The sequence below is a fragment of the Pleurodeles waltl genome, chromosome 3_1 (assembly GCF_031143425.1).
Source record: "Pleurodeles waltl isolate 20211129_DDA chromosome 3_1, aPleWal1.hap1.20221129, whole genome shotgun sequence".
Lineage (NCBI taxonomy): Eukaryota > Metazoa > Chordata > Amphibia > Caudata > Salamandridae > Pleurodeles > Pleurodeles waltl.
Window position 1 is genome coordinate 229,173,140 of NC_090440.1, and position 11,451 is coordinate 229,184,590.

The 11,451-nt window shown below is 44.3% G+C and overlaps 1 protein-coding gene across 4 annotated transcripts in view; it reads right to left on the minus strand.

The window, feature by feature from the left end:
• ARIH1 (ariadne RBR E3 ubiquitin protein ligase 1) overlaps nucleotides 1-11,101 on the minus strand; it is a 475,775-nt gene extending 464,674 nt beyond the window's left edge. For 2 of the 4 annotated variants that reach the window (XM_069222253.1, XM_069222251.1), the window contains exon 1: nucleotides 10,270-10,706. In XM_069222253.1, the coding sequence (XP_069078354.1) occupies nucleotides 10,270-10,557 (288 nt within the window). In that variant the 5' untranslated portion in view covers nucleotides 10,558-10,706. Of the gene's footprint in view, nucleotides 1-10,269 lie in introns of all 4 variants that reach the window. The other 2 variants (XM_069222254.1, XM_069222252.1) reach the window with 2 other exon arrangements.
• Between the last annotated feature and the right edge of the window lie 350 nt (nucleotides 11,102-11,451).

An 11,451-nucleotide genomic window follows, 5' to 3' on the forward strand; every position in this document is an offset into this window, starting at 1 on the left:
TGTGCAAACCTACTAACCTCCATGTTTTAAGGATTTTCACCAGCTCTTCCCTAATCTTTTCCCATAGTGAGAAATTTATGAAATTTACTTCTGACAAGGGCAGAAGTGGAAGTTTTTCCAGGGTTGGGGAAAAAAGTGGTTGGAGGGAAAGTGAACCTGTAAACACTCAGATTTTTCACATGAGCAAGCCTACACATGCATATATGCTCTTGCTAAAATACAATTCAAATATTTTCTAGGAGTGCGATTTCCTGGTTGACTTTTGTAAAGCCTTGTGAATTCATGAAAGCCATAATTTTGCACTAATGCAAGGACATATAGCAGGTTACACTTTGTGACTTTAAGAATTGGGCCCCTGAATATGTATGGCGTCAACCAAGACCCCCCTTTTTTTTTTTTTTATTCAATTTTTATTTCTTTCTATCCATCTGTCGACTGGCTTTACCGCGAGCGATAGCATTCTGCTCTTCCACAAGGAGCATATTGGCAAGCAAAGTAGTTTCCTTCAGTGCCAGGAACTACTGTGGCAATGTGTTTGAGACACTTTTTTTTGCCAATGTTTGTTACAATGGTGAGGGTCTGGAAGCTCCCACAACAATAAAGTTTTACAAAAGCCATGTCAAAACAAAACACGCACTGACAAATACAAAACACTGACCACCAATGTTAGATCTGTTGGCTTTGCCAATGCTTGTTTAATTTCATTTCATGTTTCTCATAATTGTGTTGAAACTGGTTACACCGCTTTTCCGTTATAATATTTTTTGGGAAACGCTAGCATGCATCAACACATTTTACTAAATGATGCTTCAAAGGAATACTACCTAAAATTTCACAGTAATTTAGCAAAACGTTTTTTCCTACTTGCATTTTTTCCTGAACATTCTACTTTAAAAGAAAAGAACCATCAATCTTGCTTACAAGGTTCTGTAAGCATCTGCATCCAATCAGAGAGCATTCTGGGAGCATTATACCTAGCCTCAAATGTTTAACCTCTTCAAACCTGTGTGTACACATTTGTATTTTTAATGAAAACACTGTCAGTAGTGCAGCGAGAGCTTGCAACATTTATTTAGAATGCTCACCCTAATAATAAAGGCTTTGCATTACTGATCCATAAATACAAGTTCTAACAGCATTAACATATGGACACAAATATTACCTCAACTGCAGATAGTTTCTTTCCCTGTATACTGGAAGCCAAAGCATTTGTGCTGCAGGGGGTTGGGTCTACTTGACCCAAGGACAAGGCCACCATGAAAACTTGCTGTTCTTGACCCCAAACAATAGGCCCTGGGCATCGGACTATAGAAATTCCACACCCCAGCTGAGACAAACATTGGTGAATCAAATCGATGTAGCTTTATTTTATTTTTTAAATAAAATGTATGTTTAAGAACAAGAGAAGTATTTCCATGGTTTAAAGAAAGATAACGACACCTACTATCACATTGCTAGGCTCTTACCAAATACTCAGAAGAAATTGCTGGAAAGGTTTTCAAATTTCTATGGGGAAGACGATAAAATCTGCAGACGTTGCATGATTTTGGACTAATGCCTCTAATAATCATAAAAGTACAACAATCTCAAATGGCACAGTTAACACCCCTGCATGTTCAGAAATCAAGCTTACAAATGTGTAGGGCTTCTATCCACCAGCAACGTGTACATGCTGATGTCAAGATCTAGGTCTCCTTCACCACCACAGCAGACATAGCTCAACCTCTGTGCCAGGACGGCAGATTTATATAGCCTCATACCCCTTTGCTTGGTCCCCCTTTTTATGTTTGGAGAATTAAAGACACACATGCTTGTTGCATTTTGTTACACAGAATAGGAGGCCTGGGCTTAGTGATTCTCGTGCAAAGACTTAAAATGAAAATGCTAATAAAATGGAGTACCTTTGTCACTGCCTGTAGTGTTGCTAGTACTTTGTAAGAGCTGCCATAGTGGCTCTGTATCCTTAGCCCCAGTCACTACTCCTTCCTTACTCACATTTCTACACCCGTCCAGGGATGTGGAATTCCTATCGCCCGACGCCCGGGACATCTTGTTTGGGGTCAAGGGCTACAAGTTTTTATGTTTACTTTGTCCTTGGGACAAGTAGGCCCAACCCCCTGCAGCACAAACCCTTTGGCTGCCTGATTACAGAGAGTGGAACTCTCTGCAGTTGAGTTAATGTGTTTCCAAAAGTTAATGCTGTTCGAACTTGTATTTATGGTTCATTATTTGAAAGTCTTCATTATTAGGGTGAGTGATGTAAATAAATGTTTTAAGGTCACACTTCACTACTGACGTTGGTTCCAGTACAAAAAAAAAAAACGTGTATACACATGTTTGAAAAGTTTAGGCTATGAGGCTAAGTTTAATGCTCCCAGAATGCTCTCTGATTATATGCAAATGAAGTGTCATTTAGTAAAATGTGTTGATGCATGCTAGTATTTCCCAAAAATATTTCTAATGGAAAATCAGTGTAACCATTTTCAACACGATTATGGGAAGCATGAAAATAAACAAACACTGACAAAGCCAACTGATCTGACATATTTGTATAAGTCTTTTAGTTTCATCAATGCGTGTCTTGTTTTGACATGGCTTTTGTAACACTTTATTGTTGTGGGAGCTACCAGGCCCTCAACATTGTAACAAACACTGGCAAACCCCCCCAAAAAGTTTTTGAACTCTCTAAAAGCACACCAGTGGCATAACAAAGGCCCCGCAGCCGCCCTCCAGGGGGCCCCTTCAGCACAGCACCTGCCCTGAGTGAGTCTGGAGAGGGGGCTCCTCCATGTTCTTTACAAAGGGGCACCCTCCAGTTTAGTTACGTCACTGATTGCCACTGTAGTTCCTGACACTGAACAAAACTACTTTGTGTGGCAATATGCTCCTTGTGGAAGAGCAGAATGCGATCACTCACAGTAAAGCCGGCCGAAAGAGAGAGAAATAGAAGTTTAATAAAAACAAAATGTCTTTGTTAACACCAGACCTAATTAGGGACCAAGACCCACATGTAGGTAGCTTTTTGCATGTCGCAAACAGCGACTTTCGCTGTTTGCGACATGAAAAAAGCACACTGCGATGCACAAACCCAGTTTTGCGATTCGGTAACCTGGTTACCGAATCGCAAAACGGGTTTGCGACTCGCAATTAGTAAGGGGTGTTCCCTTCCTAATTGCGACTCGCAGTGCAATGTAGGATTGTTTTGTGACCGCGAACACGGGTGCAAACCAATCGCAGTTTGCACCCATTTCAAATGGGTGCTAACACTTTCGCAAAAGGGAAGGGATCCACATGGGACCCCTTCCCCATTGTGAATGTCACTGTAAACATTTTTTCAGAGCAGGCAGTGGTCCTGTGGACCACTGCCTGCTCTGAAAAAATGAAACGAAAACGTTTCATTTTTCATTTTTGTTATGCATCTCGTTTTCCTTTAAGGAAAACGGGCTGCATTACAAAAAAAAAAACTGCTTTATTGAAAAGCAGTCACAGACATGGTGGTCTGCTGTCTCCAGCAGGCCACCATCCCTGTGAGGGCCGCCATTCGCGAGGGGGTCGCAAATTGCGACCCACCTCATGATTATTCATGAGGTGGGCATTTGTGAAGCCCTTGCGAATCACAGATGGTGTCAGGGACACCATCCTACATTCGGATTTGCGACTCGCAATTTGCAGGTCGCAAATCTGAACCTACCTACATGTGGCCCCAAATTCTTAAAGAAAGTCACAAAAGTGCACCCATGGTATATGTTGTACCCTATAAAATATTTGTGAACTGTATTTTAGCATGGGTAAATACGATGTGTAGATTTGCTCATGTAAAAATCTATTGAGCATTTGCAAGTTCATTTTCCCTCCAGCCACTTTCTTCCCAACCCTGGAAGAAGTTCTAATTCTGCCATTGTCAGGAGTAAATGTCCAACCTTTCTTATTATGGGAAAATATTAGAGAGAAGCTGGTAAAAATCTTTAAAACATGCAGGTTAGTAGGTTTGCAGACTCAAAGGCATTCCAGCCCTAGAACTATTGCTTACTGCTTCCTCCAGCCCCAGTATGCAGATCTGCAGAAAGGTGGCAAAATAAGGAAATTGTTACAGTAGGGATTGAAACTGCAAGTATTTAAGCCCTACTATGGTAGTAGCCCTGACATAATCAGAGAGGCTATTATCAGAGCACTTACATAATGAGATTGCTGCCATAATTTGTCGCCACACTACATGGCACCAAAGGGACAAGTAGATCTTTTTACAGGACAAGTAAATTTGAGAAGCAACCTGTCCACTGGACAAGTAGATATTTTAATAAATTCCACACCCCTGCCGTCTCTGGCTGAAAATTGAAGATGAAAGAGCATATAAAACAGGTAATTTCCAATGTTTGAGACCTGCAAAAAAATCTGAAAAGTGTCCAAAATCTGAAGGCAACCCAAAAACCAGTGAGTTCCTTTCAAATGTGTGTTTTAGACACAAAACTGTGCAGATTTGGATTAATTGCATAATCTGACGTACCTACTTTTGCCCAGTGAATATTCACTAAACAATCCTATTCCAAAGAGGGAGTGAGCAGTATTAAAGAGGGTCCACTAACCTTCCAAAAGTCCAGCAAAAGAACCAATGCGAGGGAACTGTTGAGTGCTTTTTTCCCCTATCTCTCTACATCCATACAACAGAAACTACTCTGGGGTTTTATTAGAACTTTCACCTACTAGGGTTTCTAGTGGCATGCTTCAGAGTATTCGTCCAGTCATATGTATCTGGGTGGGTTCAACCTCCAAACCTAGGGAAGCTAGGCTCTTTGGTTGTTATGGAGGGCCTTAAAATTAACATTGCATAAGGTGCCCAGAAGTTTGTTTTAGTACAAGGACATCTTGACAAAGTCAAAAACAGGTGGGGACAAGTAACAAGAGTGTTATTACCTCTAGTGCCCCAAGCGCAACATGTTTCAGCCAACGCACCAACACCTCAATGAGTTCTTTAGCTTACATCAGGACCTAGGAATGATCCGGCCTAACTTTTACTCACTCGCTGTGAAAAATTCAGATTATGGGATGTCCCTTCTAACCTTTCAAGCATGCCATACATACGGACCTATTCTAGTCCCTGTTTTCAATCATCTTTGGGAATTACAAAGATATGCTGTTATCTGAACAAGTAGCCATTGTACATCTTAGTATATCAATCTGTAATCACTGCACACCAAGCAAGACAAGTATATGACTTCAAAAATGTGCATATTCATCTGGCTAAGTTCTATAGCAAGTACACTAGATTTTTGTGTAGTGTGAGACTTGTAACCTTAGATGTATAGATCAATGCGTTATGCCTGATACATTTTTACAGCAAACAGTCCTCCATTAAAATGCGGGCAAAGGAGGAAACAAATAGTCAAATGTCTTCGTCCAGCCAGTAGCCTAAGTCAATTTTAAGATAAGATAACCAATAACAACTAGAGAGCTGCCTTGGTTTCAAGGTCGAGCCCATCCAGATACACTAGGTACCTGGACGAGGACCCCATCAGCACCTTGAGACCCTCACAGGTAAGTAGTCAATCAATCATTTGTAGAGGGCGCTACTCACCCGTGAGGGTCTCAAGGCAGAGGGAGGAGGGACCAGGTGAGGTGCTACTGCTCGAACAGCCAGGTCTTGAGGCGTTTCCTGAAGGTCAGCAGGTGCTGGGTCTGTTGTAGGTGGACGGGGAGGGTGTTCCAGGTCTTGGCGGCGAGGTGGGAGAACGATCTGCCGCCGGCTGTAGGTCAGTGGATGCGAGGGACTGTGGCGAGGATGAGGTTCGCGGAGCGGAGTTGACGGTTGGGAGTGTAGAAGGTGAGTCGTTTGTTGAGGTAAGCGGGCCGGTGTTTTGGAGTGCTTTGTGGACGTGGGTGAGGAGCTTGAAGGTGATCCTCTTGTTGACAGGGAGCCAGTGTAGATCTCTCGGGTGGGCTGAAATGTGGTTGCGGTGTGGTATGTCGAAGATGAGGCGTTCTGTATACGCTGCAGTCTTTTCTGAAGCTTGGCCGTGGTTCCAGCATAGAGTGTGTTGTTGTAGTCCAGTCTGCTGTTGACGAGGGTCTGGGTGACCGCCCTTCTGGTTTCACATGGGGATCCATCTGAAGATCTTGCAGGGCATGCGGAGGGTGTTGAAAAAGGAAGATGAGACGGTGTTGACTTGCTGGGTCATGGTGAGCGATGAGTCCAGGGTGAATCCTAGGTTGCGTGCGTGGTTGGTGGACATCGGTGCGGTTCCTAGAGTGGCAGGACACCAGGAGGCGTCCTAGGCGAAGGGGTTGGAGCCGAGGATGAGGACCGCCGTTTTGTCAGAGTTCAGTTTCAGGCGGCTGCTCTCCATCCAGTTGGCGATGGCCTTCATCCCGTCGTGGAGATTGGTTTTGGCAGTGGCGGGTCCTCGGTGAGTGAGAGGATCAGCTGGGTGTCATCGGTGTAGGAGACGATGTTGAGGTTGTGTGATCAGACGATGTTGGCGAGCGGTGCCATGTAGATGTTGAAAAGGGTTGAGCTGAGGGAGGATCCTTGGGGAACGCCGCAGATGGTCGCAGTGGCTTCAGATAGGAAGGGAGGGGGGAGGAGGAGTCTCTGGGTTCTTCCGGAGAGGAAGGAAGTAACCCAGTCCAGGGCTTTGTGGAGAATCCCTACGTCGTGGAGGCGTGTGCGTATGGTGTGGTGGCAGACGGTGTCAAAGGCAGCCGAGAGGTCTATGAGGATAAGGGCAGCAGTTTCGCCTCTGTCTAGCATGGTCCTGATGTAGTCGGTGGCGCTTGACAAATTCCCTGATTGACTGATTCACTCTTTTTTATTTTATTTACTAAACAACTCAAATTTGCATCGGAGGTAGGTAGCTCAGGAGTTTGTCAGTACCTTGCCAGCAAATAGCTCTTGTTCATGCAGCCCAGCTTAGCACGATTCACACAGTCTGGGAATTAGAGCAGAAGGCAGCACAACTCAGCTGCAAACCAGACTCTTGAAATGGCAGCCAGACTACACTGATGGGCAAAGCCCCAAAATACACACACACAGAATGACTGACAGCATGGTGCCTGAAACATGATCAATCACCATGCAGGATAGCCACCTACCAACTGGTAGTTAAGCAGACCCTATATTATCAATCACACTATGCATGAGACCACCAGGCTTGGAAAGAAGGGTAGAGTATTGCGAGCTGGAAAATATACGCTTATTGAAGAGTGTGTGTTTGACGCCATAGATACTGTAAATGTAAATGTTAATATGGCTGTTAGTAAATCGCTCATCACAGAATAGGCTGAAGACACCCCCATTTTAGAGGATCCATTATATAAACCACACGTATGAAGGAAAAACAATTCAAAGACGGTAATTGCAGCACAGTGAGTGCAGTCAAGTAAACTTTGTACAAGATTTTAAGGAACCCAAAGGTCTGGAATAACTGAAATTATAAAGTCTAAGAGAAAATACTGATCTTAACAGGCCAGGCAGCAAAGAACCATGTGATAGAGAACATTAGACCATAACTAACAGAGCAATGGCAGACAAATTGAAAAAAACGCACTAGCAGACAAAACCTACTGGTGATTTTACAAGTACATCTTATTTTCAAATATCCCTCAGTGTGGAACAGGGAACATAAAGTAAGAATAATGAAGAAAGAGCTTCTTCAGTCTTCTCTCAAACTAGTTTTTGAGTAAACCATTAGATGCCTAACAGTCTGCAGATACAGCTTTGTTAGTCACTTAGGAGATTTCATTTCAGGTAGACTTCGTGTATTCGATGGTACAGGACTACTCAACGATCATTCTCAGATTTAAACAACTAAACATGCAGAAATGTGCAACATTCAAGGACATCAAAGGCAACTTGACAGGACAAATACCTTTCGCCAGCTCCGGACAATATTCAGGTGCTGACAAAACAACTGGCAGAGAAGACTTAAAATTATAAATCCAAGTAGATTCTTCCTGGATGGTGTTAGAGATAATGTTAGAATAGCACTGTCAGGGGCCTTGCGCAAATAACCCGGTATAAAAAGAGGACTTATAACCTCAGACAATGCTAAAGCTTCATTCACCATTCTTGCATGCAATGCAGACACCCAGCGTGTATAACCTCAGACTATGCTGAAGCTTCCTCCACCATTCCTGCATACGATGCAGACACCCAGCACGTACCTCAATTTGACTGCAAAAAAATCTATGTAAGATATATAAAGAGACATTCAGGGCTAGGTTATTTTGCTAAATGCCAGGGGCTGTTCTGAACCGCAACCACCCCACCAACAAGATGTGGGTGAAGATAAGACCAAAATAAGTTTTTTGTGGATTTAAGTCTGCAGAAGGCTGCAAGGTGAGGACAACTAAGACAGTTGAAAGTCAGTTTATTTAGCCTTTCAATTCGTGTTGATCAACAACCAAGATCAGGTATTGAAAATAAGTAAAGATCTGCCTCCCCCCCACCCCCTTCAACACACCAAAGGGAACATTGATAAACGGCATCCTAGCTTGCTTATCCTAGTATGCACTCTCTCTTGTTATATTACATCACACTTTGCTAAGCAACCTATTTTTAACCTGACCATTCTCTTCTGCCCTCCTTTTCTAACTCTAAGTAGGTTACCAAATACAATAAGCATGAACTGCCTATGCCAACTAGAAGAAACTAACACTAAAAGACCCCACCCGTGGAGCCTTTTGGGGCTCTCCCCTTGAATTAATCTCACCGCTACCTACATGCCAATATTTTCCGCATGATAATCAAAATTGCCCTAAAGACTTACTCACCAACCAACCTATGCCTAAGTCCACGTCCAAATATTGCATCTGCCCTAACAACAGCCTCTCACATCTAAGTTTGAGGCAGTATAAGCTTACGCTGCCAACAAACCTGCACCACACAATCCATGCTATCACTGATTCTCCAGTATGCAAAAACGTATCTACTAGTTCCGCTTCACTCTGCGCAGACGCTTATTTAGGCCTTTAACTCAAACTACGTGATGTTGTGCGAATAAAAGCCTAAAACAAATAACGTGCTTCTAAAATCGCTTTTTTCCTAATGTATTAAATCAGTTTGTTTCTATGAAAGATCTATGACTAGTTTCTCCACAGATGGGGAGTTTTCATACAAACCCTGGAGAACGAGGTCACTATTTAAACCAGACGCAATAATTATTTTCCACCAGGTCGACAACCAAAACTGGATAAATATTACAATGCGTTGATAACAAGAACTCGGAGAATACGGTAACTACTTCTCTTGTACTGCAAGAGACATGCAAGGCTATACATAGCATAGCTACATAAAGTAGAGTTTAGCCTCCGCGACTTCGATTTCTGATCATATAGTTCCAATCTATGCTTGAGCAGAGACAATCACTCTCTAATGTAACTGGGTCTATGGGTTTTGGGCCCAATCAAGAATATCCATCTTTCTACATAAGACACCCTATGTTAATTCTGACGTGGTTTTAAGTTTGTAAAGTAGCTTTATAAATATTAAAGTAGTAGAACAAGATGTGAGTAACATGACCGTGATATGTAGTGCACATGAAGAGTATACAAGGTGCTTACTGTGACCAGAAACGGCAAGACCATGTGATGGACAATCTTACAAGTGCAAAGGTGACTCGAAGTTACGCTGCAAGGAACGGATCTCGAAATGTATAATTTCGTTTACATACAAAGGAAGCTTGAGCGGTAGAGAGACAGTGTTGAGACACCAAACTGCAGTAGGGGCTGTCTGATCTGGTTAAAAGGAGAAAGTCTTTCATATAAGTAACGCGAGTGTAATTTTACAAGAAGCTTTAAGAGTTGTCTCCACTGACCACACTACAAACATACGATATCTGCACCTCCTATCAGCACAGTCTAGGACCGTTTCAAATGTAGTGCCAGCAAATCTGGAAAAATATTCTGCAGGGCATCCGCGCAAGACTTGACATATTCCTCTATACAGTTCTTAGTCTCTTCACCATCACCACCCGCTGTCATCTTCAAATTCTGCCCCACATCATTCCCTTATGAAGCTTCACCGTCGCCTTCACGATATGCTCATTTCTCCCTTGTGAGGCATTACAACCCATCATCGTTTTCAAACTGCCCCTCGTGTCTCCCTTATGAGGCATCACCGTTCACCATCATCTTCAAACATTGCCCTTCATCTCTCCCTTATGTTGCATCACAGTTTGTAGCATACAGCATCCGTATCCCCGTAATACTCTTTCACCTCTGGCACGGAGTTACTAGTACGCCCCTTCAACTCTACGCTGTGACCCCACTACTCACCTGTATGACCTCGTTCACCTCCCGGATACACTCCACCATGTGCTGAAGGATCTGTTCAGCCGTCAACACTTCGTAGCGATAATCCTCCTCGTCGTGGCCTGGACCCAGAGCACTGCTCCCAACGCCACTGACTCCGCCGGGTTCCAGTCCGTCCCTCTCACCACTGCCCAGACCAGGCTCCACTACGCCCAGATCAAGGTGTTCGTCCTCCGGCTCCTCCTCTGCGCTGTCCTCGCTACACTCTTCGTCCTCGTCGAACTCGAAGTTGTAGCCCTCGTCCGAGTCCATGGCGACTGCGGGCCGGGGAGAGGCCTGTGACAGCGCGCCCTCCGAGGCCCGCAAGTTGCTCCTCGCGGCGCCGGCCGCACTACCCGCGCCTGCTCACCGTCAGCTATATGTCAAGTCCGGACACTTGCACCCGCCACCCCCAGTCTCTTTCCGGGGCTCGCGCGCAGTATCGCGTGTCAGCGGATTAGGCGCCCCGGCTCTCGCTGACTGCTCAAACTCTCGCGATGTTTCTAGCGCCCCTCAACTGTGTAGAGATCGTTTGGTAATGTTGGTCTGCGCATGAGGAAGGTATAGCGACTTCCCCTCCTTCACCTCACAGACTCCTAATATGGCGCATGCGCACAGGCAGGCGGCGGACGCTATTCCCCGCTAAATGTTATCCTAGCTTTGCGCGTCCTCCTTCGTCGCCCACCCCCCCCGGTTTTCAGGGTCTCACACAAAAATCTCCCAAAGTACGTCCCTGCCGAAATACAAAACGGAGCCGCTGCTGAGCCAACAAAGGGATTCAGGCGTCACGCAAGCACGTAACGTGCAACCTCCGAACAGCTCTCCCAATCAGACCGCCTAGATCAGTGGGCTCCCTCCTTTTCCTTGGTACGACGACAGCGCCATCATTAGTGGGGCTTAGAAGGCCTCAAAGTGTCATAGTCACCGGGCAATATCCGCAGCCATGTTGGGAGTGGCAGGGGACGAGTTCGCTTTGAATATGAATCTTTGAATATACATACACACACCCTAAAGAAATACTTTCCTTTTAGCTTTATGAAAATTAGAAAGAATATTTGTCAGTCGCTTTTTACGCTCTTTTACATTGTTAAGTGTTGCGTAGCATTAAGCTGTAACGCGACGTTAAGCGATACACAGACAAAAAAACTTCCAGAACTACTACTGCGA